A 26,086-nucleotide genomic window follows, 5' to 3' on the forward strand; every position below is an offset into this window, starting at 1 on the left:
TGCTGTTTGTAGGGAAAAATCCTGGTGCAACAAGGCCACCTGCAGCACGGCCACAGCTTCCTGCAGGGGCTGGAGCCGGGAGGGGTGGGACGGACCTGGGCTTTTCCTGGGACAAAGTGGGAGGGTTTGAGGATCAAGGAAGGGGGATTTGTGGGGTGGGAAGCCTGTGGGAAGCACAGGGATGAAGGGAACAGGAGCTGGTGGGACGCAGGATGGCACCCAAACCCTCCCATTCCCATAGGATATGGAGTCAGACTCCTGCCCTTCCTGGGATGTTGCTCATTGTTTCAATTCATTTTGACCACCAGACCAGCTCGTTTTTTAAATATTATTGGACCTCTTGGGCAAAAAGAAATGATAAAAAAATAACCAAAAAATGAGGGGGAAAAAAAAAATCACCTTCAAAACCAAGAGTAACCATGTCTTCCAAGTCTCTGAGGCATGTAGGGAACATGGCCTTGAACTGATGCCCTGGAGAAACCCACCCCCCCACCCCCCCAGGCCTCACTTTGTCCACCTGAAGTGTAAATTTGGGGGTTGTTTGGGGGTTTTATTGGTGTTTATTTGGGGGGGGTTGTGGGTTTGGTTGGTTGGTTTTGTGGGTTTTTTTAATCCCATTTCTTTTCTGGTTCTGGTTTCTCGGTTCTGAAGATCAGGTCTGTGATCTCCCTGACAGATTTCAGCCAAGAGTTTGTAACTTGTACCATATTTACTGTAAGATGTAGAACATTCGAGAACTATTAAAATGTTTCCAAAAAATAAAAACCCACCAAAAAAAAAAAAATAATTAATAATTAATAATAAATAAAAGAGCCCGAGAGGGTTTGGTGGTTGGTTGTTTGGGGGTGTTTGTTGGTTTTTTTTTTTGGTGTGGTGACGTGGTGGAGAAGTAAACTTGGCTGGAAACCCACTGCGAGGTTGGTGGTGGAGATTGAAGGTCTTCCAAGCCAGCCTTGGGTGGGTTTTTCCACCAGGCCCAACGTGGCCAAGCTGATGTGATCCTATAGAAGCTGCTCCTATGGCAAGTGGTGTGTGAACTTGATGGTGAGCAGAGCGTCACCACCATGTTCTTCTGGGCTGACTGGGACTTCAGATCGAGGAGATGTGGATGCAGGAGACCAGCCTTGGGCAGAGCAAGTCATGTCCCTGTTGGGTTGTTGGTAAGGTCGGAGTTGTCCCACGATCCAGGGACCATTGTAGCCTGTGATGTTGAGTGCTGGCACCTGGTGACAGAGGGGACTGAAGAGCTCATGATGTTCCTGGAGAGGCTTCAGTTCAACAGACCCAGGAGGTGACCATCAAATGGCATCCTGGCCCTGTGACATCCATGGTGCCTCAAGGGGGCTGTGCTGTGGCGTTGTGATTCCTGGAGGTGCTCTCCACCAGGCCACCACACCATGGCCACCACCACCAGCACTGCAGCTCCCAGAGATGCTCTCCATCTGGCCACCATGCTATGGCCACCACCAGACCTCAGGGACAGGAAATCCTTCTCACCAGCTGGGCAAGATGTTGGATGGGCTGTGCTGCCGCTGGACACCTCCAGCACTTCATGGCACCAAGTGGAGCTGGCTTTCACGTGGTCCCCAGTGTCCTCCATCCATGGGGTCTCTGTGGGTGTCACCGTCCCCCTGAGGCAGCCCCCAGGCCAGGTGCCAGCTGTGGAGGACAAGGGATGGACCATCTCTCCTGGTGAGGCTGGATCGGGCCCTTTGCACCACCCAAGGTGGCAGGAGCCACTTGGCATCATTCCTTGGACCGAAGTCCACGGTGGCTGTCACCACCTTGGGACATCCCATGTTGGAGGGGACAGCTCCTCCTGCTAAGGGTGCCCACCCAGGTTGTCTTCACAACTCACCAGGTATCCCCACAACCCACCTGCTGTCCCCAGCCCCCCCAGAGGGATGCTGAGGCTCTGCAGAATTCGGCCTTGGGCTCAGCAAGGTCAAGGTGTCCCCAAATAGCTGGGGACCCGGTGTCTGGGCTGTCCCCTGGGGCTGCCTTGAGGACTGACCATCGTGTCATGAGCTGAGCAGGCTCAGCTGGGGGTGGGGGGTGGAGACAGGGCAGGGGCTGCCAGGCTCCGGGTCACCTCCTGCCCCTGTGGTGGTAGGTGGGGGGGGGCACCCATGGGTGGCTGCCCCCACCTCTGGGGGTAAAGAAGGGCATGGAGAGGTGATGGGGGGGCACATGTGTGCGTGTACATGTGTGTACACGTGTGTGTACGTGCATGTGACACACAGAGCCCCATGAGCAAGTGTGTTTGCACGGGTGTCAGAGTGCACACGTGTCCGTGCATGTGCACGTGTGTCTGCACGCAGAGCTGGGTTGCTGGGTGCATGTTGGTGTGTCCCAGCAGCTGCGTGTGCACTGGGGTGTGCACAGGACGTGTGTGCACAGCCGTGTGTGTGTGTGTGTGCACTTACAGAGCTCCATGTGCAAGTGTGGGTTTGCCTGCACGTGTGTCTCCATGTGTGTGTGTGTAGAGTTGGGTTTGCAGGTGCATTTATGCACATGTCGGTGCATGTTTGCATGTGCAGACATGAGAACAGGTGTCACGTGCTTGTGTGTGTGCACTTCCAGAGCTCTGGGTGCAAGTATGGGTGTGTTTGCACGTGTGCATGACTGCACATCTGTGTGCACGTGCTCAGGTGCATGTGCACACATGTAAGCATGCAGGGGTGGGTTTGCACGTGCATTTATGCCCATTTTCCATGCATACGTGTGCACAGGTGTGCAGTGGGGTGGGAATGAGTGCAGCTGTGCACACCCAGGGCTGTGAGTGTGCACTGCCAGAGCTCTGCCTGCAAGTGTGGGTGTGTTTGCATGTGTGACTGCACAAGCAGGTGTGCATGTACAGGTGTGCAGAGGTGGGCTTGTGTGTGCTCGTGGCTACGTTTCTGAAGATGTTCATCCGTGCAAACGTGTGCATGTGCAGCAGGGTGTGAACAACTGCCCGTGTGCACATCTGTGTGCGTGTGCACGTGAACACAGAGCTCCATGCACAGGTGTGGGTGTGTTTGCACGTGGTGTAACTGTGTGTGCACGTCTGCATGTATGTATACGTGCAGAAAGGGGCTTGCATGTGCATTTTGCATGTTTGTGTGTGTTTGCATGTGTGCACTTCTCTGTGTGTGCACCCTTCCAGAGCTCCACGTGCAGCTGTGGGTGTGTTTGCATGTATGTCTGACTGCACACGTGTGTGTGTCCATGCACACAGATGCACGTGTTTACGCCCGTGTGCAGAGGTGGGTTTGCATGTGCATTTAGGCACATCTTCCTCCAGGCACATAGGTGTGCAAGTCTGCACGTCTATGCACGTGTGTGTGTGTGTGCACTTGGAGCTGCAGGGGCGTGTGTGCAGCCACGTGTAAGTGCACACATGTCTGTGCATGCACATACATGCACGTGCACACCTGCTCTGTGTGTGCAGAGGTGGGGGTCACATGTCTTCCTCCCTGCATGTGTGTGCACATCACCACACGCGTGTGCACCTTTACACGTGCAAACACACACCTCCCCCACCCCCAGCTCAGGCTTCCAGTGGCCACCAGGGGGTCCCCATCCCGGCGTGTGAGGACACGTGTGTGAGGACACGTGTGTGAGGACATGTGTGTCCCTGCAGCTGCTGTGAGTCACCCCCCAGCCCCCCTGGCCGTGTCACCCCGTGCCAGGCCCGGGACGTGCCACCCCCTCTGGCTGTGCCCCCCCTGTGTCCCAGCCTGTGCCTGCCTGGGGGGGTGAAGGGGTGTAGAGGGGCTTGCACACACCTGTGCACACGAGCAGAGCTGCTCGGGCATATAGAGGTGTATGGCTGGGCATGTTAATGTATGCAAATGTGCTGCCTAGGGGGGTGTGGCCATTTGCATCCGTGCTTTTGTCAGGCTATAGGCACGGGTCTGTCGGGGAGGGGGTGGTGTATTAAAGCATGGGAGAACCCAGGGGCCACCAGCACCTCCAGCAGCACCCACCACCCCCTACAGCACCTTCAATGCTGGGGGTGGGAGGAAGCGGGGGGGAAACTCCCCAAACCCCTGCAGGCTCAAATTTTCAAGTAATTTTAAAACCTTGGAGGGGGATGAGCTTCTCTGTCCTTCCCAATCATCAGGTGCCCTCACTAGGCTTCAGAGTTAACACTCTGTCCTCCAGCCCCATTTGTCCCCCAGAAAAGACACCCCCATGCCTGCACTCCCCCCAACCCAGGGGCTCCCCATGCCCCTCCCTATGCACCCCCTCACCTCGGGGGGGCCATCAGTGCTTTTCAGCCAGGGGGGCTGCATCCCATTACCAACGGGGAGGGCACCACGGGGGGGTTCACCCCCCACCTCACTCCTCATCTCAGGGATCCGGGACACCCGAAACCTGTTTGGGGGGGGGAGGAGATGACATCAGCCTGTCCCCACCCTGGAGAAGAGGGGGGGGGAACATGCTGGAGTGGGGGGGGCGGGGAGGAGGTCCCCCCATTTACCTGCCAACAGAGAGGATAGTGACCTCACCAGGGCGACTCCCAGCCTTGAGGACCTTGGTGGCACCAAACGGTGGCAGAACCTCAGGCCACTTCTTCTGGCTGCAGCGGGCACAGGGGGCTGGACCCTGCACCGTGTGGAGGTGCTGCTGGTGACGGCAGGAGGAGGGAAACTGAGGCAGGAGGTGCAGCCTGGGAATAAGGGGGGCAGGTGGGGGGGAAATATGCCATCAGCATGAGGGTAGTCCCACCACCAGGGGGTCTTCCTTGCAGCCTCGGGGGACTCTTACTTATTCAGGGGGGTGTAGCCTGGGGGTGACATTGGCTGGTGGCCATAATGCTCTTTCAGCAGCTCCTCCAGCGCTGCAGCATTTTCTGTGGGTGGGGGATACACCAAAGTGAAAGGGTGACAGGAGTACAACCCATGTCATCCCACCCCCCACACACCCAGGGACCCCCCCCCCGGACCTTTCTTTTCAGTGATCAACCGCACCAGCACCCCGATGGTGTCCTCATTGGCATCCTCCAGTTGGTAGATGGAGCTGGGACCTGGAGGCAGAAGGTCATGGAACAGCAGAATCATTTTGGTTGGAAAAGACCTTTCAGATCATCCAGGCCAACTGCTCCCCCAGCCCTGCCAAGGCCACCCCTGCCCCGTGTCCCTCAGCACCATCTCCAGGGCTTGGAAACCCCTCCAGGGATGGGGACTCCCCCCCTGCCCTGGGCAGCCTGGGCCAGGCCCTGACAACCCTTGCCAGGAAGGAATTGTTCCCCAGATCCAACCTCAACCTCCCCTGGCACAACTTGAGGCCGTTCCCTCTGGTCCTGTCGCTTGTTCCTGGGGAGCAGAGCCCGACCCCCCTGGCTCCAACCTCCTCTCAGGAGCTGCAGAGCCAGCAGGTCTCCCCTCAGCCTCCTTTGCTCCAGGCTGGACACCCCCAGCTCCCTCAGCTGCTCCTCACAAGTTCTCCAGCCCCTTCTCCTTCTGCTCCAGCCCCTTCCCCAGCTCCCTTGCCCTTCTCTGGATGTGGGATGGATGTGGGGTCACCCAGAGGTGCTGGTGGCACAACTGGAGCTCACCAGTGCTGGGGGGCTGAGGGTCCTTGCTGGTGGTGCAGTAGTAACCCTTCTTCTTCAGCAGGTTGCAGACCAAGATGCCCAGCAACCCCATGGTGCAGAAGACTGGGACGATGGTCAGTACAGCTGCTTGTGCTGCTGCCTCCTCCTCCTCCTCCTCACCCAGCAGGGTCACCCGTGTCCCATTGGTCCCTGTCGGCTGATCCAGCATTTCGGGGCTGCGGATTCGTCGCCGACCTGACGGGGGGTGGGGGTGGAAAAAAAGCAGCGGATCGGCCTCGGGGAGAAGGTTTCATCGGGATGAAGTCGGAGCAGGGTTGGCCCCCAGAGAAGCAGAAGCCACTGGCGTCACGAGCCGAGAGGTTCTCAGCTGCCACCTCCCAAGCAGGACGTCACCCCCGAGTGGGGCCACATCCCTACACCAGGAGCACCCCGGCACCCACCTGGGCACCCCGGGGTGCTGCGGGGGGCAGAGGTGCAGGGCAGGCACCGGCCCCGGGGCTCCCCATCCCCTTCAGGGCTGTAAAACCTGCGGGGCGGGAGGGGCGGGTCAGGACCCGGCAGCGGGATGAGGGGGGGGGGGGGTCCCTGCATCCCAAACCCCCCCCCCGCACCCCGAGGGGGCTCACCCCGGCAGGCAGGGTCCGCAGCTGCTGTCAGTCACCGCTGTCCCCGGTGTCCCCAGGAGCCTGTTCCCAGCCCGGCAGCGGGTGTGAGGGGAGCAGGACGCGTCCCCCGGGGAGAAGGTACCAGGAGGACACGGGCGGCACGTCCCCTGCGCGGGAGGGAAAGGGAGGTGAGGGATGGGGCTGCGTCCTGCCCCGGCCCTCTGGGGTGGAGGGGTCACCGCTTACACCCGTGGGCTCCTCTCCGGGTGGGCATCTCGGCATCCCGAGAGCCCGGGGATGCTGGCTCCAGGTCCCTGCGCTGGATCCGCTCAGCACCTGCGGAGGGGGCAGGAGCAGGAGCTCGGCACCGACGGGGGGAGCGGGAGCTCGGCACCGGCAGCTCCAGCTCTCCCGCTGGGTCGGTGGGAGGGGAGGAGGGAGGAGGAACCCCCCCTGCTCTCCGGTGGGGAAGGTGAACCCATCACAGACAACGTGACCGATGCAAAACTGTCACACGGACCTTGGCAGCTGCAACCCCCAGCAGAAGCAACACGAGGGATCCAACCCTGCCACCGGTGCCACGACTCCCACCACCGATGCCAGCCCCTCCTCCAGTGCAAAACCAGCCCCACCTTCCCTCAGGCCCAGTTCTCCCCAAGGAAGCAGCTCTGGCCCCCAGGGGGATGGGGTGGATGAGGCCAAACTCACCCCCAGGATGGCGAGGAGCCACCAGAGCATCCCGATCCTCTTCATCACCAGTGGGAGACCTGCCCAAAGTAACACCAGGGTCACCGTCTGGGAAAAAATCCCACTGGAAAAGCAAATTCGGGGCATTATTCCAAGATGTTCCAAGGCATCTGGCTGAATATCCCTGCAGCAGCCCAACCACCACCACCCCCAGAAAAGTTTTATCAGAGATTTTGATGGGAGGTCCAACATCACCCCTGTCCTTTGCAGATCCCAACTCCATCCAGAACAGGAGAAGGCCCAACCCTGCAAGGAGGAGGGGAAGGAGATGATGCCAAACACCCTGAAATAAAGGCTTTTTTTCCTGCTCCTGAGGAAATCCTTATCCTATCTGCCTCAAGGAAATGAAGTCACTCAAAGACTAAATATATTTAAATTTAAAACAAACAAACAAGGAAAAGAAAAGGTGTCTCCCCCAGGCTCATCCCCCAACTCTTTGGGCTCAGCAATTAGCTGTTAAAATTAAAATTAGTGCTGACAGCACAGGGGAAGGGAGGGGAAGAAGAAAAAAAAAAAGGAATAATAACCCAAACCCGGATCCAGCCTCTGCTGCCCGCATGGAAATTCCCCCGGTCGTCACGGTCCCATGAGAGCCCCACCAGAGCCTCGTTAGGGCCTCTGCCTGACGAGTTTCTCCTAATTAGCGCCCGGCATCATGGGGCTGAGCTAATTAAACTCAGGAGGGGAGATGCTGGGGGAAGGCGAGTGGGGCAGAGCTGGGTATTTATAGGATGGTCCCATAACTGTGGGGTGGAACAGCCTAAAATGAGTCTCCTCAGTGTTCCAGCTCCTCCCAGTTGCTCCCAGTTAAGGGACACACCAGCATGAAGCCAACCAACCCTTCTCCCCCTCCTGGGGAGCTGCACCCTCACAGCAAGAGCCACCAAGCCCCAGTTTTCATCGGCACCATCCCCTGTAACACCAGCACCTTTGGGCCCCATCTGAGATGTTTAGGGTGCTGCTGGGCCACAGAAGGAGCCAGGATGACCTTGGAAGGGGATGGGGACATCCCACCATGGCTGGGGGACCATGAGCTGTGACGACATATCCTGCACATCCCAGGTTGCCAGAGCATCCCAGGGTCATTGTTGCAAGCCAAATGGATTTTAATCCCACCAGGAACAGGTAAAGCAGGTCTAAGGCCAAGCTTAACCCAAGGATTAAGGGCATCCCTTAGATGACCAAGTTCTGCCATGGGGATGGAGCACAAGGACCAGGAGGTGTCACCTCCTGGTTGTTACCAGAGCTTTGCCAAGTCACAGCCACCTCAGGTCTCAGCACCAACATTTCTGGAACCTCCCAGGGGAAGGTACCCCAGATCTCTCCCTTCCCCCCTTTCTTGGGATATCCCAGAGTGGGGTATCCCAGTTCCCCCAACTTTTGGGACATCCCAGGGGGGGGGGTGATGGAAGCACAAACCCACAGCCAGAAATGGTGGGATGTGCCTGGCTGCTCTGGCAGGGTGGAGAAAAACCCTGAAGCTCCTGGTGGGAACTCAAAAAAAAAAAAAAAAACCAAACCCAACATTGTCCCCATCACCAAGAATGAGAAGAAACCAAAAAAAATAACCCCACCAGTGCCAGAGCTTTTTTGGGGACACCCCAACATGGATGCAAACACACTGGGGAAGGTGACTTGGCTTTGATGCACACACACACACACACACCAACCCCCCCTCCTCTCCCAAATCCCACCGGATCACAGTCTGTAATCCGAGGTTGCCTGCTGGAATTCCAGCCCGGGCTTCCCCTCCCCACGGGGGAACAGGGTTTCAGCGATGGCTCCTGCAGATAAATATAGAGAAAATAAAAATAGGAGCAACCGTTCGGAAACACTTCAGGGAATGACTCTTGGAGAGGGTTTGGGACAAGGAAGGGATTGGTGCAGACGGGGTGAAAAAACTCAGCATGACCATGTGTGGTTCCCCACCCCCCCCTCATCCTCCCCTTTCCCGGGCCCCAGCAGGGCTGTGGGAATCACCCCAAATCCGAGATGAAATCCAAACGATCCCAGTGGCTGCCCCCCCACCCCCACCCCCCTCCTCCTCCTCCTCCCCCCACCCAAACCCAGCCCACCCCCCCCCGTTCCGGGGTGCAGCCCCTCACCGCAGCATCCCGCCGGATTGGGCTGCGAGCCCTGTGATTTTCCAGCTCCACGATCATAAAAATAACACCCCCCTTCCCCTCCCCTCCCCTCCCCTCCACTCCCCCCCCCCCCTCCCCACCCCGACACAGCTCCTGTTGTGTTGTTGGTTGGTTGGGTTGGTTGTTTTTTCTTTTTCCAGGCAGCTGCTCCTGCTGAATTTTCCTTAACCTACTTTTCCCACCCTGTATTTTAACCTACATTCGCTCTGCGGCAGCGCCGGGGGCTCCGACCGTTGCCCCCCCCCCCCCGCCCCCCAACCTCTTCAGGCAGCACCAGCTTCCCCCCCTCCCGCCCTCCCAGTTAAAAATCAAGGCAATATTCCCCCCCCACACACACCCCCCCCCTTTTTTTAGTGGCAAAGAGGCGGGGGGGGGTGGTGGGGGTGTCGAGCACCTCAAAACCCACCGGTACCCCCACCTCAATTGCACAGCCCGAAGCTGCAACAGCCCCCCCCCCCCAAGCTCGACCACCCCCCCTCCTCTCGGGGGGTGGGGGGTAAGGGGGGGGGGGGGCCGGGAATAAACCTTTAAGGTGAATTAACCTGAGATCCCCCAGCTGGGGATGAACTCCCCCCTCCATCCTGGGAACACCCCCCCCCCATTTCAGAACAAACCCTCCCGGGTCAAACGAGTCCCCCGCCTCCCCTTTTCGGGTCAACACCCCCCCCCCCCCCTCCTCCGCTCAGGATAACACCCCCCCCCTTCGGACCAAGCTCCCCCAGCTGGGACCAAGCACCCCCCCCCCACTTCGGAGGGATCCCCCCGTTCTCAGGATTGGCTCCCCCCACCTCTACGGCTCAGGACAGCCCCCCCATCAGCTCAGGACAAGTCCCCCCAGGTCGAAACAAACCCCCTCCCCCCTTCCCCGGCTCGGGACAAGGTCCCTCCAGGTCAGGACAAGCCCCCCCCAGAGCAGAGGGGGGGATTAAGAGGGTCTGGGGGTGCCCCTTACCTGCCCCCCCCACCGCGCGCTCCGGCTCCTTTATGAATGAACCCGCTGCCGAGCGGCTCCCCGGACGCCCCGCCCCTTTCGTGACGTCACGCCACTGACCCCACCCCTTGGTTCATTTGGCCACGCCCCCCCGCTCGCGGACAGCGCCCCCTGCCGGGCCTGGCGGGACCTGCGGGCGGCTCCGGGGTGGGGGGGGGGGTGTGGTTTGGGGGGGTTAGGCTTGATCCCACCCCCCCACACCCCTTTTTAGGGGGGAAACAGGAAAAATTTAGACCGCGGCGGGGGGCAGGGGGGTGATACAGACCGAGCAGGGGCTTTGTTAAACAAATAAGGATGTTTTCGGCCCGTACCGGCAGCCGGTGGGGCACCCACGGGTGCTGCACCCCGCTCTCCTCCCTGCCCTGTGTCGCAGCCCAGCTCGGCCTCGTCGCCTGTTCCCCTCGGGGACAGTTTATCCAGGCTGGGGACAGCTCCTTTGCAGCTCACCCTGTGTGTGTGTGTGTCTGTCCCTCTGCTCGGGGGAGTGGGACACATCCTGGTGCTCCGTGGTGTGAGGGATGGACCCTCCCAGCCCTCGACATCTTAGAACCATTGAATGGTTTGGGTTGGGAAGGGACCTTCAAGATCAAGGCCTCTCTGCTCTGAAGCCAGGAGGAAAAGATCAAGTCTTGCTCCAGGAGGCAGCATGTGCATCGGGTCTCCTCCAAGTGATTCCTACCATAATTTATCATGGAATGGTTTGGGCTGGAAGGGACCTTTAAGATCATCTAGTTCCAAGCCCCTGCATGGGCAGGGACACCTCCCAGCAGCCCAGGCTGCTCCAAGCCCCATCCAACCTGCCCTTCAACACTGCCAGGGATGGGGCAGCCACAGCTTCCCTGGGCAACCTGGGCCAGGCTCTCCCCACCCTCACAGCCCAGAATTTCTCCCTCACATCTCAGCTCCAGCTCCCTCTGCCAGCTGGAAACCCTTCCCCCTGCTCCCATCCCTCCCTGCCCTTGTCCCAAGCCCCTCCCCAGCTTTCCTGGAGCCCCTTCAGGCCCTGGAAGGTGCTCTCAGGTCTCCCTGGAGCCTTCTCTTCTCCAGGCTCAACACCCCAACTCTCCCAGCCTGTCTCCAGAGCAGAGCTGCTCCAGCCTTATATCACCTTGGTGGCCTCCTCTGGACTCTCTCCAGGAGCTCCATGCCCTCCTCATGTTGCCATAAGATCCCCCCGTGGGGTTATCCAGGTGGGAATAACTGCACCCCCGTAGTGGAAAGGGCTCCTTCCTTCCACCGGTGTCATCATCATGATGTCACATCTCCTGTGATGCCAACGGGTGGTGGGTTCCCCTTGGATGCTCCTGTCGATCCCCTTGGATGCTGCTGCCTGTCCCCACCACATCCCGAGGCGAAGGATGAGACCATGATGGCTTCGATCTGACACGGGTGACCTTTAATGACAAAGAGCCCCCAGGTGACCAAACCTCCTCCCCCGTCGTCCCAAATTATCCTCATTTATTCCAATTATAACATCTCCCCGCCCCAGGATGGACAGATGGATGTTGGACACCCTAGTTCATCATCCCTCCTGTGGGGACTATGGGGTGCCCAAGCCTGCAAGCACCAGCCTCACCTGGATCCTGGGGTGAGAGCAGGAAAATGGGGGGAAAATGGTGGATTTGGGGTTTGGGTCCCAACTGCCATTATCCCAGTGTGAGGTGGGGGGAACATCTCTGCTTCTTGGCAGGGGAACACAAAGAAGATGGTTCCTCTCATCCAGGAGATGCTTTGGACATCAGTGGCGGCTTCATCCCCCTCCCCAGCCTGTGACATCCCACTGGAATCACTGAGATGGGGGGGGGGAACACCCACTAATTCCCACCCCTCCCTCAGCTTCCCCCCCCCCCACTCCCCAGCACCCTGGTGGGATCCAGCTCCATCCTTGGGGTCCAGTTCTACCTCCGGATGGCAAACTGGGGAAGTTTTCACCCCACAGCTCCAGAGCAGAGGGACCAGCAGCGACGTGATGATGCACCTGACACCCCCCCCCCAGCTTCATTCTCCGACCCCCCCCAGATCAATAAGGAAATGTATATATATATAATATATATATATATTTAAAACAAACGAACGAACAAACAGAGCTATCTGGGTGCTGGCGATGGAGCGAGCAGGTTAGCGGGAAGCCCAGGGCCGGGGAGGGGAGGGGGAAACCACGGGCAGATTGTCCCTGGGGTGGTCCCGCAGGCCATGGCCGGGGGTGGAGGGGGTCCCGGGGGATGGAGGTGACAGTGCTGTGACCCCCCCTCCCACACCACCTCCCTCCCACCCCCCCCGAAGCAGGCACACACAAAACCGGAGAGCAGATTCCCGGCTGTCCCGCATCCTCCGGCCGGTCCCCAGGGATGCTCATCAGCGCCTTCCTGAATGGATGCACAACCCCCCTCCCCCCCCAAATCTTCTCCGCACCCCAAAAGCGGCGTCACCCCCTTTCCCCCCCCCCCCCCCAAGTCTGGGGGACAGAGGGGGACAGCAAGGGGAGGGGGTGAGGGGTGGGACCGGGGCTCATCCCCCCCAACCCCGAGCACACAGAGAGCAGCCGGGTTGGAGATGAGAGGCTCTGGGGTGGGGGGTGGTGGGGAGGAGGGGTCGGGGACTCCCCCTTCCTCCCTCTTCATACAAGGGGGGGCAGCCCCCCCTTTCCTCGCCGGGGAGAGGGGGGAGCCACAGCCGTTCATGCTCTCCAGAGGAGGAGGTGGTTGGTGCTGTCGTCCCGGCCCACGGTCTCGCTGCTGCTGGTCAGGCGGAAATCCTCGTAGCCGTCCCCCCCGCTGATCACCAGCATCTTGGGCTTGGAGAGGGACAAGGCGGGGGCACGGGGGCGCGACAGGTCTCGCTGCTTCTCCACTTCGCTCGGCTTCTCAGCCCCTGCCAAGGGCAGAGCCCCAAGGTGGTGTCAGGTCATCCCTGGGGCTCTTCTGTTCCTCATTGATATCCCACCAGTGTCATCCCAACATTGTCACCATCCCAGCAGCATCATCCCAGCAGCATCATCCCAGCAGCATCATCCCAGCAGCATCATTCCAATGTCATCGTCCCACCAGCATCATCCCACCATCATCCTACCAGCATCATCCCAGCATCATCCCACCAGCATCACCCCAGCATCATCCCAACCAGCATCATCCTAACTCCATCCCACCGGCATCCTCCCAACAGCATCATCCCAGCACCATCCTCCCACCAACATGATCCCGGCATCCTCCCACCAGCATTATCCCAATAGCATCCCACCAGTGTCTTCCCACCACCATCCCATCCCACCAGCATCCTCCCAGGAACATCCTCCCACCATCCCACCACCATCCTCCCACCATCCCACCACCATCCTCCCACCAACATTATGCCAGCGTCATCCCACCAGCACCATCCTAGCATCCTCCCACCACCACCCTCCCACCACTGTCACCCCCACTTTCCCAGATGCCACATCTTGGCCCCCCCAAAACTCCTCCCATCCCCAAATAGCCCCTCCCATCCACATTAGGCCCTTCCACCCCAATTACTACCTCCTCCCCCCCCTCCATCACCTGCCCCCCATCCCAACCCAACTTGGGCTCAGATGAGACAGCATGCACCTTTCTGTTTGCTTTTCCCTATGGGAATTAGTCTCCCAGGGAAATTTGGGATCACTTCAGTGCTCCCCCAAACCTGGGGGGTGGGGGGGGGGGGATGTTTACACCTCATTTTTTCCCCACCCTTATTTTTCCCCCCTGGATTTTAGCATGGCAAGGATGGAGTGGGGACTCTGATGACATTCGAAGGCTATTCCTGGTTATCCACCAATGAGATAGAATCACAGAATCATTATGGTTGGAAGGGACCTTAAATATCATCCAGTTCTGACCCCCCTGCCATGAGTAGGGAACCCCACCACTAGATCAGGTGGCACAAAACCTCATCCAACCTGACCTTAAAAACCTCCAGGGATGGGGCATCAACAACCTCCCTGGGCAACCCATCCCAGCTCCTCACCACCCTGAGAGTGAAGAATTTCTTCCTCATATCTAACCTAAATCTCTCCTCTGTCCGTTTCAAACCATCACCCCTTGTCCCATCACAATCTTCTCAGATGATGATGGCATCCCCAGCCCCATAAACAGGTCAGGATCAGGGGGGTGTGTGTGTCCCCATCATCATCCCACCTACCTGTTTCCCTTGGCAATGGGAAAAGGACGTCGAAGCCGTCGGGCAGCTCGATGGCGGTGAGGAACCGGACGTGGCCAGTGTGACCTTGGGAGAGTCCCACCAAGGCTGGGGCTGCCTTGGCTGACACAGCCAGGGTGAGCACCACGCCAGCACTTGTCCCGATCCACAGCAGATCCTTGCAGGCCAGGAGAGCCGTGATCCGCAGGCAGGCGGCCTTGTGCTGCCGGATGATGGCATCCGAGCCTGGGGAGCACCCCACTCGTCAGCACCCCCAGTGTCTGCACCCCCAACGTCAGCACCCCTGGATGTCAGCACCCCCAGATGTCAGCACTCCCAGATGTCAGCACCCTGGATGTCAGCACCCCTGGATGTCAGCACCCCCAGACGTCAGCATCCTGGATGTCAGCACCCCAATGTCAGCACCCCCAGACGTCAGCATCCTGGATGTCAGCACCCCCAATGTCAGCACTCCCAGATGTCAGCATTCCACCCTGCCTTCCATCCCAGGGGAATCTGGGGTATGTGGGGTACAGGGGAGAGAACCCACAACCTCCCACAGCTGGTGTAAAGCATCCAGAGGTGATGGCAGATGCAGCGTCTGAATTCCGGGTGGGATTATGCAGATGCCCAGGAGATGCCCTATTCCCACACGGGATTATGCAGATGCCCAGGAGATGCCCTATTCCCACATGGGATTATGCAGATGCCCAGGAGATGCCCTGTTCCCACATGGGATTATGCAGATGCCCAGGAGATGCCCTATTCCCACATGGGATTATGCAGATGCCCAGGAGATGCCCTATTCCCACATGGGATTATGCAGATGCCCAGGAGATGCCCTGTTCCCACATGGGATTATGCAGATGCCCAGGAGATGCCCTATTCCCACATGGGATTATGCAGATGCCCAGGAGATGCCCTGTTCCCACATGGGATTATGCAGATGCCCAGGAGATGCCCTATTCCCACATGGGATTATGCAGATGCCCAGGAGATGCCCTGTTCCCACATGGGATTATGCAGATGCCCAGGACATGCTCTATTTCTGAGCGGGATTATGAAGCCACCGAGGTTGCTGCCCAATTTCCCTGTGGGATTATGCAGATGTCCAGGTCTTTCCCTATTTCCACATGGGATTATGCAGCCACCCAAGGGCTGCCCTGTCACCCTGTGGGATTCTGCTGATGTCCAGGTGCTGCCCAACGTCTTCATGGGATTACTCAGAGACCCAAGAGCTGCCCTGTTCTTGCAGGGATCATGAAACCATCCAGAGGATTCGCTGTTATCCTGTGGGATTACACTGGTGCCCTGGGGATGCTGGAATTCTGCATGGGATTATCCACCTGCCCTATTCCCCCGTGGGATTATGCAGCTGCACAACACTGAGGACAAACCCCATGAGCTGGGGGCAGTGATGGGCACCCACCAGAGTCACAGAATCCCAGACTGGTTTGGGTTGGAAGGGACCTTCAAGATCATCTTGATGATCAAGATCATTCCAACCCCCCTGCATGGGCAGGGACACCTCCCAGCAGCCCAGGCTGCTCCAAGCCCCATCCAACCTGCCCTTCAACACTGCCAGGGATGGGGCAGCCACAGCTTCCCTGGGCAACCGGGGCCAGGCTCTCACCACCCTCACAGCCCAGAATTTCTCCCTCACATCTCATCTCCAGCTTCCTCTGCCAGCTGGAAACCCTTCCCCCTGCTCCCAGCCCTCCCTGCCCTTGTCCCAAGCCCCTCCCCAGCTTTCCTGGAGCCCCTTCAGGCACTGGAAGGTGCTCTCAGGTCTCCCTGGAGCCTTCTCTTCTCCAGGCTGAACACCCCAGCTCTCCCAGCCTGGCTCCAGAGCAGAGCTGCTCCAGCCCTCCCAGCATCTCCGGGGCCTCCTCTGGCCTCTCTCCAACAGCTCCGTGTCCTTCCTGTGCTGGGGACCCCAGAGCTGTTCCCAGCCCTGCAGGGGGGTCTCAGCAGAGCAGAGCAGAGGGGACAATCCCCTCCCTGGCCCTGCTGCTCACGCTGCTGGTGACACAGCCCAGGACACGGGTGGGTTCTGGGCTGGGAGTGCCCATGGTCCTCCTGCCAGGGGTGGGACTCACCAGCCAGCATCTTGTGCACGGGAGGGGTGATGTCTGCTTCAGCCAACTGCTCGTAGCTGGTGGCGTGGTAGAGCCGGACCTGGGCGCTGCTCTGCAGCGCGACCCACACGCCCGTCCCCGCGCTCACCATGCAGGTGACGCTGCGCCCGCTGTCTTGTCCCACCTGGAGCGTGTGCTGCAGGTGACAAAGCCACAGAGATGCCATTGATGCTCACCACCAATTCCCTCCTCCTGGCCTCCCATCGTTGCCCCATGGTACCTCTTGTGCCAACGTGGCCGTGTTGAGGACGATGACCCGGTTTTGGCAGCCGCACCAGAGCTTCCCTGCCACCGCCACCATCTTGGTGATGGGGCTCCCCGGGGAGCCCAGGGACAGGGACTTGGAGTTTTGGGGGTCCCAGAAGCGGCCTGTGAGGGTGGTGCGAAAGGGATGGGTAGTTAAAGCATCCCTCCAAAAAATCCATCTTGACCCAGTGGCTGGAGACACCCATCTACAGGTCCTTCTGTTAGAGGGGACAGGAGCTGATGTCTCCAGGGAAGGCCAGTGGTGGGCAGGGACCAGGAGAAGGATGCACACTTTGACCTGGCTCCGAAAGTCAAGGAGCAGGAAACCCACCGACACACCAAGTATCCCTCCCTGGGGCCACCCACCCAACACCCACCACTTTGGGGCTGTGTTGAGCCCCCCCAGCACCTTTCGATGCCCCCGATCTGTCCTCACCTGCCTCTCGCTGATACACAACGAGCTCCCCATTGGCCAACGATACGAAAACCTGGTTATCCAGGTACCTGCCAGGAGAAAAACCCTTGGACAACCGGTCACAGAGCCCTACTCAGCCAACCCAAGCCCCCTCACTGTGGACACTCCAGAGCCAAAAATCTTCCCCGCTTACAAGATGCACATGACGGCAGCTGCGTGTTGCATCTTCATGCTGTTCTTCCTGTTCCGGATGTTGTCTGAGGACTGGTACACGTGGATGCTGAGGGGGAAGAGCAAAGCTTGAGAACCACCTGGCACTGGCAGCCACCCCACGTGTATCTCCCCTGGATCACAGAATCATTGAATGGCTTGAGTTGGTAGGGACTTCAAACATCATCTAGTTGCAACCCCCTGCATGGGCAGGGACACCTGCCACCAGGCCAGGCTGCTCCAAGCCCCATCCAACCTGCCCTTCAACACTGCCAGGGATGGGGCAGCCACAGCTTCTCTGGGCAGCCTCTTCCAGCATCTCCCCACCCTCACACTGAAGAATTTCCTCCTCATGTCCAACCTAAATCTCCCCTCCTCCGGTTTTAATCCGTTCCCCCTTGTCCTCTCACTACAAGTCTGAAGTCCCTCCTCAGATCCTGGGGACGTACCAGCCATCCTCAGTGCCCAACCACATGGAGCTCTGGTGGGCTTCAGGGTCCAGGCTGAGGAGGTCCTCGAGGCTGCCCCGGGTGAAGGAGCCGCGGCTGGAGCGGCGCAGGGCTCGCCCGTCCGTGGGGCTCTCGCCGTGCCGGTTTTGGCCGTAGGTGCCAGTGATGGGCATGAAACCAGGTTCTTGCTCTTCCTCCGAGCTTGTCATCTCCACCGTTGCCTCCTTGCAGCTCGGGATCTCTTCATCTGCGGGGAAGAGGAAGAAGAGGAAGGAATGGGTCACATCAGGCCCGCCCAACACCCATCAGAGTGATGGGGAAGTGACCGCAGATCCATCGGGTTTTACACAAAGCCACCAGCCCCATCCCAGCACCGCCGTGTTGGGCTGATACCCCCTCCAACATCTCTTTGCCTGGGATTTCCTTGGCTCAAAAGCCTCCACCTGCAGGTTTCCCCAAGGAATATAAGGAAGAGCAGCCAAATCGATGGAGCAGCCCATTGTTCTATGACTCCATGTACTTCTAGGGTGGCTGCCAAGAAGATGGAGACTTCCTTTTTACAAGGAGTTGCATGGAAAAGATGAGGGGTGATGGATGCAAGTTACTCCTGGGGAGATCCCAACTGGACACCAGAAGGAAATTTTTTCCCTATGAGAATACTTAGGCACTGGAATAAGCTCCCAGGGAGGTGGTGTGTTCCCCAGCACTGGACAATTTCAAGCCTCAGCTTGACAAGGTTGCTGGGCCATCTCATCTAAACCATGTTCCTACCTAGAAAGGTTGGACCTGATGATGAACAGGTTTCCCAGGGAGGTTGTGAATGTGGAAGTGTTGAAGGGCAGGTTGGATGGGGCTTGAAGCAGCCTGGGCTGGTGGGAGGTGTCCCTACCCATGGCAGGGGGGTTGGAACTAGATGATCTCTGAGGTCACTTCCAATTCAAACCAGTCTGTGACTCCAAGATCCTTGAGGACCCTTCCACCCTGGCATTCTATGATTAGGGGCAAAAAGTGGTTTTTTATCTGCTAAGCAGGGGCTGGGGGGGTGGGGGGGGGGACACACTCACTGCCAAAGCTGGAGGAGATGGTGGAGTGGCTGGCTTGGCTCTGCAGCGTCCCCGAGGGACTGGGCGAGGACTCGTCATCCGTGTCATCACTATCAAAGGGCACCAACTCCCTGTTGCCACCATCGACCGGCTCCGAGAGCTCCAGGGAGGATCCCGAGATGGAGATGTGCAGGCAGGGCTGAGGCCCCGCGTCCTCCGCCGGCGCCGCCGCCGACTCCGAGGAAGGGCTGCCCACCGCTTCAACACGCTCCCTGCCACCACCACGGGAAGGAAAGGGAGGCCGGGGGGGGGGGGGGTGGAAAAGAAGCAGCTCCAGCATCACCCCATGCCCACCCAGCTCCATGATGCAGGTGGGGATGGAGGTCCTACCTATAGGCCCGTTTGAGGCCGGGCACGGAAGCGATGCAGAGGATCCTGGCGGAGCAGACGGCGATGCAAGCCTCCACCGTGGGCTCCTTCCGGATGCTGAGCAGACAAACCTGCCCCACGTACCCGTCGCTGTTGCAAACCCAAACTTCATGAGAACTTTCCGGGCTGCCGTGACTGGGAGAAGCACAAGAAAACTGCAAGGGAAGCAAAAAGATGGAATGACTTGGGTCGTTCGGGAATGATACACGGAGCTCGAGGGCATCCGGCAGCAAGGTCACCAGGATGGAGAGGATCTCAGCTTTCATGGGTTGCTTGAAGCCCACCACTAAGTACCTGCATGCCACTCCGTGTCTTCATGATGGGGATGGCCTTGAGTAACTCCGGGTCCAGGCAGTTTTTGCTGGAGGCTGGGAAAAGTGAATTGGAGGATGAAGAAGTGATGGAGAAAAGGGATCTACTAGAGCAGGGGCCTTGATGGAACAGGCTGCCCAGAGAAGCTGCGAGTGCCCCATCCCTGGAAGTCTTCAAAACCAGGTTGGACAGGACCTTGAGAAACCCTGAGCAACCCGGTCTAGTGGAAGGTGTCCCTGCCCATGCAGAGGAGTTGGAACTAGTTGATGTTTGAGGTCCCTTCCAACCCAAACCTTTCCATGATTCTATGATTCTATGCCAAGCCCACCACCGTGTCCACCTCCCCAGTCCGTGGTGTTACCCAGCTTCTTCTTGGCATCCTCAAAGGCTTGCTCAAAGCCGAGCCGGGCGTCAGGGTTGGGGAACTCAAAGATGAAGGACTCGGTGCCATCAGCTTTGGTGGTGCTGAGCTCCATCTTGTTGGGGGGGAAGGCCATGCTGAAGGACAGGGATTGCTTCTCAGCCAGCTCCCGGTGAATGGCAGCCATCAGGTCTTTGATCACATCATCCAGAGTCTGGGGACAGTGACAGAATTTCAACTCTTGGGGATGGGCCACCACCAGCCACATGTGCACTGATGCCCCCATCCTTCCCTTGAGCATCCTTCAGAGGCTGCCCCAATGCCATGACTGTTTGGGGGCTGGTGGCTTCTGGGTCCTTAGAGGACACTCATGGCCACTAGTCCTTTCATAGGTTCTCAGCCCCACTGAGGACATCCCAGGTGGTCCTATGGGGAAGGTGTCCAGCCAGGGAACAGCACCAGAGCCATCACATGATGTTACTCCCATCCACCTCTGAGCATCCTTCAGAAGCTGCCCCAGCCCCACTGTGGTTTTGAGACTGGTGGCATCTGGGCCCTTAGAGGACATTACTGACCACCAGCCCATCCGCAGGTTCTCCCTCCCACCGAGAACATCCAGGTGATCCCATGGGGAATGTGTCCCAGCCAGAGAACACCACACAAGGCCATACCTGATGGGGGAAGCTGAGGGTCTCTGACAGCTTGCTGACTTGCCCCAATGTGCTGAGGTCTTCATCCAGGCGGCAGATGCTCTTCTGGATGCTCTCCCGGTTGGTGGCTTGCGAGGCACCTGTGTGGGGACACGCTCATGGCATTAACCCCTTCTTCCCTGGGTGAGGGACGGGGTTTGGGGTGGAGTGGGACACTCCAGCAGGACAGTGACAGACCTTTGACAATGTCCACATCCTCCAGCGGCAGCTTCCAGAGCAGCTTGTACTTGCTGGCGGTGTCGATCACGCTGGCTGCCGTGTACCTACGAGGTTGGGTGGAGGGGATGGCTGAGCTGCACCCATGTCCCCAGCACCCCTAAAGCCTGCCCAGCTGGTGGGGAGAGCCCTTAGTGCTGTGGGTGTTGGTGGTGGGTGTCCCCAGGTGGTACTCACAGGCTCATGGAGCTGCGGCGGAGGGAGCCCGACTTGCGCTTCAACGTGGTGCACACCAGCAGGTCCGTGAAGAGGAAGAAGGAGCGGTCCTTCTTCCCACCCACTGCCTTCTGTGGAGTGGTGGGAGACACCAAGGGCTTAATGTCCACTTCCCCCCCACCCCAGCTGCCAGCGTTTCCTGCCTCAGTTTCCCCACATGCTGCCTTGGCACAGGGAGGCTGAGGGGTGGGACTGTCTGTGTAGGGACAGGCCGTGTCCTCATGATGGTGAAAGGAGACATGGGTGCAACAGCCATGTGGGCAAAGCCACAGGGTCCTCCTTGCAGGGAAGCAAGGGAACAGCAGGCATGGGCTCAACAGGACCTCCATGGTCTCCACCTCCAACTTCTCTATCCGTCCCCTGGCCCAGGGCTGCTGCAGGCTCTCCCTGCCTCCCACCTGCTCCCAAACCCGTCTTCTCTGCCCCCACACCCTTGGCAAATTTTATATTGTCCCCATTGATCTGCCATCAATCCATCTGTCCATCCTTCCACCCACCTTCCATGGGTCTGTTCCTACCATCCATCCATCCATCCATCCATCCATCCATCCATCCATCCATCCATCCACTCTTCTAGCCATCTGTCCATCCTTAGAGAGTCACAGAATATCTCAAGGTAGAAAGGACCCACGAAGATCATCAAGTCCAACTTCCTGCTCCTTGCAGGACCACTTAACACTAAACAGTATGACCAAAAGTGTGGTCCAGACACTCCTTGAACTCTGACAGGTTTGGTCCCATGAGAACTTCCTTGGAGAGCCTGTTCCAGTGACCAACCACCCTCTCAGAGAAGTGCCTTTTCCTAAGGTCCACTCTGAACTTCCCCTGATGCAGTTTCCATCCATCCATCCATCCATCCATCCATCCATCCATCCATCCATCCATCCACCCATCCCTAGGCTCCCACGGGCACATGGGCATCCCATGACCTGCAATCACAGTCTCCCACTGCCCCACCCAGTGTGTGGTCCCATGGCCCTGATGGTGACAAGAGACCACCCCACTCTTACCACTTCCACCACCATCTCCTGGCGCAGGAACCTGCGGAGCGGGGCCTGGAGCTGTGGGGACAAGGAGGCTTGTGAGCAGGGACCCAAGGGTGGGGACCCTCATGGGACTCATCTCTGCCCCTCTGTCCCCTCCCCAGCTCAGAACTGGCACACCAGACCCTTCCCAAACCCCCCATGAGCCCACCAGGGCTAAGTGATGATGCAGAAAGCAGGACCCAGTGGAGAAAAACAAATGGCCTAACCTGGGATGACCCAGGAAGAGCAGAAATGGTTGTATTTTGGGAAGAAGGCAAGAGTGACCCCATGGAAGACCCCCGTACATACGTCCTCCATCCCTTCAATGTGGGACTCGATCTCCTGCACGATCCGGGCGTTCCTCTCCACCTCCTCCGCGCTCTTCATGCCCTTGTTGATCCTCTCGGCCACTTGCTTGATGTTGCGTTGGGCGTCGATGAGGAAAGGGTGGTCAGGGTGGTCCTCTGGCGTGTGCTTCAGCAGGTCCTACCAGGGGGACACAGCTGGGATGTCAAAGCCTGGGCACTGGTGATGCCATCGTACCCCCCAGGTGAACCCCTGCTGTGTTGCTCTGGCTGCCAGGGATGGAAAACCAGTGCAGGAGAGGTTTTACAAAGAATCAAAGCTTTGAGCTTTGGCCACCACCAGCCTGGTCTTTACCACCTTTAAAGAGGCCACCAGCTTCTGAGAGCACATCATCACCTTGCATGGGCACCTGAAATTCATCCCTGGAAGAATGGAGGCCAGGTTGGATGGGATGTTGAACAACCTGACCTAGTGGAAGATGTCCTGTCCATGGCAGGGGCTTGGACTAGGTGACCTTTGAAGGTCTCTAACCCAAACCATTCTATGACTCTGAAAAACACATCCCCATCAGTCTCAATGCCAAGCAGAGTGACCTTGGCATGGGGAAACTGAGGCATGGAGGGGGTGGCAGTGCAACTGGTCCTAAAATGGCACTGCAACGTCCAACCTCCTGGCAGAAAAGTAGAGGGGAAGGGGACTGTGCACCCACAGGAACATGCTGAGTGGGGCCAGCAGGGTGACCTTCACTGGGGTGACCAGTCCCAGGACCTGAGGGCATCAACTTTGTGTCAAGGGATGGGAAAAGGAGCTGGGAGAGACACGAGACCCCTGAGGAGCTTCCGTTAGGTGGGGACTGGGAGGAGCTCTGGTCTCGCCTGCTCCCAGCATGGCACAGATGCCCTCCTGCCTGCACCCACCTGCCCTCACCCACCTGCCTGCACCCACCTGCCCTCACCCACCTGCCCTCACCCACCTGCCCTCACCCACCTTCACCAGCAGCTCATATCGTGGGATCCTCTGGACCGGCTTGATCATCAGGTCAGACAGAGCCTGCTTCTCCTTGTTCTCCCGCATGCTTTGCTGCAAAACACCCATGGGGGAGAAGGATGGGACCATTAGGACCTGCTGTGCCACCAGCCCAGGACCTGGAGCAACACTCATTTGGTGATTCCTTTTCAACACCATCTGGAGTGACTCCGGTTCATCCCAACCTGGTCTCTTTGCAATAAAACCAAGAAGACGGTGGGGGAAAAAAAAAAAATCCCAGTCTGATCATACATGACCAGTTTACTCCCATGAATCCCCACCCTGCCCCATCAGAAGCCTTGTTCTGGACCTTGGCCAACATCTCCAGAGAGGGGAACTAGGACCCACCTCCAGGAACTTCATGAAGGCTGGCCGGGCTTCCTTGGCGATCCTGACGGCATCCTTGGCGTTGAGGAAGTTATCGATGTAGGCAGAGTAGATGTTCACCAGCACATCCTTGGAGAACTGGGAGGGGAAAAGAAAGGGCGTGAGGGCGTGGAAAAGAGGATAAATCCAGTGTGGACATCCTGGGCAAGCTTGGAAGAAGCTGCTCCTAAGGGTTAACTGTGGCTCTGGGCTGGCGCAGGGAGGGCTCTCCCACTGCCCGCCCACCTGGATTTTTCAGCCCTGACATTTCTGCTCCCCAGGCAGAACGGTGGAGCTGCAGAGCCAGCTGGTCACCTCAACACCCCGGCGTTATGCTGAGCAGACAGCAGGCCTGGAGATTGTCTCCTGTTCTCCATCTCAGGCGTGTTTGACCCATCCTTTAATCAGTTCCCTGCCTCCTGCTCCAAAACTTCTCCTGCCGGGGCCGCGTGGGTGAGCGCACGCCCGGGTTCCCCGCAGGGAAATCCACCCCAATGAGGACCTACCGACTGCACCAGGAGGTCTCCCACTTTCTGCTTCTCATGCCAGTTCTGCACGCAGTCATGGATCTGCTCCAGAAACTGCTCGTGGTGCTCCAGCAGCTCGGGAATCTGGTCGAAGATCTCGTCCACCAGCGATGGGTCACACAACAGCGAGTTCTCCGGCTGCTTCAGCGGCTTCATGTAACCCTGCAGGGACGTGGAGGCGTCAGGATCCCCATGGATTTCTTTTCCCCACAATCCCAGAACGAGTTTTTGCAAGCCCTGTAGATACGGGAATCGGCGACATCCTGCAGCAGGGGGTTCCTCCAGTGAACATCGGGTTGTGGAGGCCATCAGAAAGACCAAAGAGTGGCAAGAACCAGCAGGTTTTGTAGCCCGGCATCCCTGGGTCCCATCCCACCCACTGCAACTCCATGGCAGAGTGGGGAAAGGAGCAGGTCTGCATGAGGAACCCCCAAAGCACGATGTCCTCTGTCCCCAAGCCACGGCCTTGAGATACTCCAAATCTTTGCTGTCGTGACCCTTGGTCACCTCCATCTGCTACAGAGCCTGACCCAGCTGGGGAATCACTGCAGCATGACCCTGGGATCCAAAGCTGGTGGGTTCCTGGTGGGATTTAGGGTGTTTGGGACCAGGAGGGGCTGGATTGAATGGGGTGGAGGCACCAGGTCAAGCTCTGGACCACCTCATCATCAGCATCTCTTGGGCAATGGCAAACAAGTGATGCTCAGGGTCAGCAGGAAACGTGGGACAGGAGCAGGTCCTCTGCAAGGCTGGGTGGACAGCTCTGCTACAAAAGCCCTTTCGTCCCCCCATGGGGCAGAGCTGTGGAGGGGAACCATGTCCTGGGAACTGGAGAGACGGATTTGGAAAGGGTGCAGGGTAAAGAAGGTCTTCTCAGGCCTTCCTCAGCCCAACCAGCATGGCCTGCTGGTGTCCTTGGTGTTGGGAGGACCATGGAGCTGAGCGGTGAGGACAGGACCCACCTTGAGCTGCTTTGGAACCCCCTACATCCAAGCTGGCAAGGGAGGAGTCATCTCCCAAGGACGAGGTTCCCCAGGTTGATGGTGGGTATCTTGTGAAAACCCAAGTTAGATGGGTCACATCCTTCCTGAGACTCATAATCTGCCTCACTTGCCCTGCTGTGGCCAACACCTCCAGCAGGTGCTGGGCTGGGCCATCCAGCCCACCCACTGTGAAACTGGGGGAGCAAGGACCAGGTGGAGAAGAAGAGCATGGAGACAGTCCCTGCCTTGGCACACGAGGAGTAGGGGCAGAGCTCGCCCATGCACCATCTGGCTTGACTGGAAGATGATGCTCCAAGGTGGTCCCCATTCCTCATAGCCACTGTGCTACACGCCACCAGGCCACATCACAGATCCAAGCATATTGCCCCAACTAAGACAGGAAGCTGGGGGCTCCTGGAGCCCTGTGACCCCAGTGAGAAAGCCAGGTCAGCCTGGTGGCACCATGCCAGGACATGACCCAGAGGTGAGAGCTCAGGCATAAATGCCCTGTAGCTCCAACCTGTGTCCAACCAGTTCATCCAGCAGGGTACTGGTGAGCCCCAGCATGGCTGTCCTCTCTCCAACCAGCCTCCTGTCCCACCTCAGAGAAAGACACAACCCACAGGAAATCCTCCATCTACGTCAACACCAGCAAGGACACCGCCTGACCCCAAACCTTGCGCAGCTTCCCCCGGAAGAAGCACCAGAGCCAGGGTCCTCTCACCCCTCCAAGCCAACATCTGCACTAGGAGCATCCTGGAAGGCTCCTTCCCTCCTGCAGCAACATCTGGCCGGGAACATTTATGGGGAGAGCCGGGTGTTGGGATGATGGGTGCCCCATGCCCTCATGGACATGCCCAGCAGATGTCCTACAGGCTCCATTTCCTACCAAGCAGAGCAGAGCTCAGATTTTTTGGTGTTTCCACC

The 26,086-nt window shown here is 58.4% G+C and overlaps 2 protein-coding genes across 11 annotated transcripts in view; both read right to left on the bottom strand.

Annotated features, from left to right (window-relative positions):
• Positions 1-690: 690 nt before the first annotated feature.
• On the bottom strand, positions 691-11,820 carry RELT (RELT TNF receptor). Of its 10 annotated transcripts, none has more exons than XM_051608747.1 (12): positions 11,141-11,179; positions 8,592-8,681; positions 6,859-6,961; positions 6,397-6,486; positions 6,172-6,317; positions 5,986-6,071; positions 5,546-5,779; positions 4,934-5,014; positions 4,756-4,840; positions 4,469-4,657; positions 4,239-4,362; positions 691-1,659 (listed from the first exon to the last, which is right to left on the bottom strand). In XM_051608747.1, the coding sequence occupies exons 3-12, from the start codon at positions 6,901-6,903 to the stop codon at positions 1,621-1,623; spliced, it is 1,119 nt and encodes a 372-aa protein (XP_051464707.1). In that variant the 5' UTR covers positions 6,904-6,961; positions 8,592-8,681; positions 11,141-11,179; the 3' UTR covers positions 691-1,620. The 10 variants fall into 10 exon arrangements, 9 of the variants coding, with proteins under 9 accessions (XP_051464707.1, XP_051464709.1, XP_051464704.1 ...); XM_051608749.1 differs by lacking the exon at positions 11,141-11,179 and adding an exon at positions 9,994-10,051 and having other exon boundaries at positions 6,859-6,917; XM_051608744.1 differs by lacking the exon at positions 11,141-11,179 and adding an exon at positions 9,994-10,051.
• Positions 11,821-12,320: 500 nt separating this feature from the next.
• The window catches only part of ARHGEF17 (Rho guanine nucleotide exchange factor 17), a 37,635-nt gene continuing 23,869 nt past the window's right edge, over positions 12,321-26,086 (bottom strand). Inside the window, exons 3-21 of the mRNA XM_051608644.1 lie at positions 24,156-24,338; positions 23,632-23,748; positions 23,245-23,337; positions 22,261-22,437; positions 21,937-21,987; positions 20,888-20,997; positions 20,672-20,757; positions 20,456-20,574; positions 19,785-19,998; positions 19,406-19,479; positions 19,073-19,266; positions 18,704-18,954; positions 17,640-17,886; positions 17,174-17,260; positions 17,002-17,069; positions 16,540-16,688; positions 16,281-16,455; positions 14,185-14,427; positions 12,321-12,903 (exon numbers count right to left, since the gene is read on the bottom strand). Of these exons, the coding sequence (XP_051464604.1) occupies positions 12,710-12,903; positions 14,185-14,427; positions 16,281-16,455; positions 16,540-16,688; positions 17,002-17,069; positions 17,174-17,260; positions 17,640-17,886; positions 18,704-18,954; positions 19,073-19,266; positions 19,406-19,479; positions 19,785-19,998; positions 20,456-20,574; positions 20,672-20,757; positions 20,888-20,997; positions 21,937-21,987; positions 22,261-22,437; positions 23,245-23,337; positions 23,632-23,748; positions 24,156-24,338 (2,832 nt within the window). The 3' untranslated portion in view covers positions 12,321-12,709. The remainder of the gene's footprint in view (positions 12,904-14,184; positions 14,428-16,280; positions 16,456-16,539; positions 16,689-17,001; positions 17,070-17,173; positions 17,261-17,639; positions 17,887-18,703; positions 18,955-19,072; positions 19,267-19,405; positions 19,480-19,784; positions 19,999-20,455; positions 20,575-20,671; positions 20,758-20,887; positions 20,998-21,936; positions 21,988-22,260; positions 22,438-23,244; positions 23,338-23,631; positions 23,749-24,155; positions 24,339-26,086) is intronic.

The sequence above is a fragment of the Apus apus genome, chromosome 1 (genome assembly GCF_020740795.1).
Source record: "Apus apus isolate bApuApu2 chromosome 1, bApuApu2.pri.cur, whole genome shotgun sequence".
Taxonomy (NCBI): Eukaryota; Metazoa; Chordata; class Aves; order Apodiformes; family Apodidae; genus Apus; species Apus apus.

Bases quoted from the DNA above. Each gene is read 5' to 3' on its own strand.
- RELT (XM_051608739.1), bottom strand. From the start codon at position 7,089: ATGTTGGACCTCCCATCAAAATCTCTGATAAAACTTTTCTGGGGGTGG. The intron at 5,780-5,985 runs GTGGGTGCCGGG...ACCCCCCGTCAG, and splicing joins CAGCACCCCGGGGTGCCCAG to GTCGGCGACGAATCCGCAGC. The intron at 4,841-4,933 runs GTCCGGGGGGGG...CCCCACCCACAG, and splicing joins GTTGATCACTGAAAAGAAAG to AAAATGCTGCAGCGCTGGAG.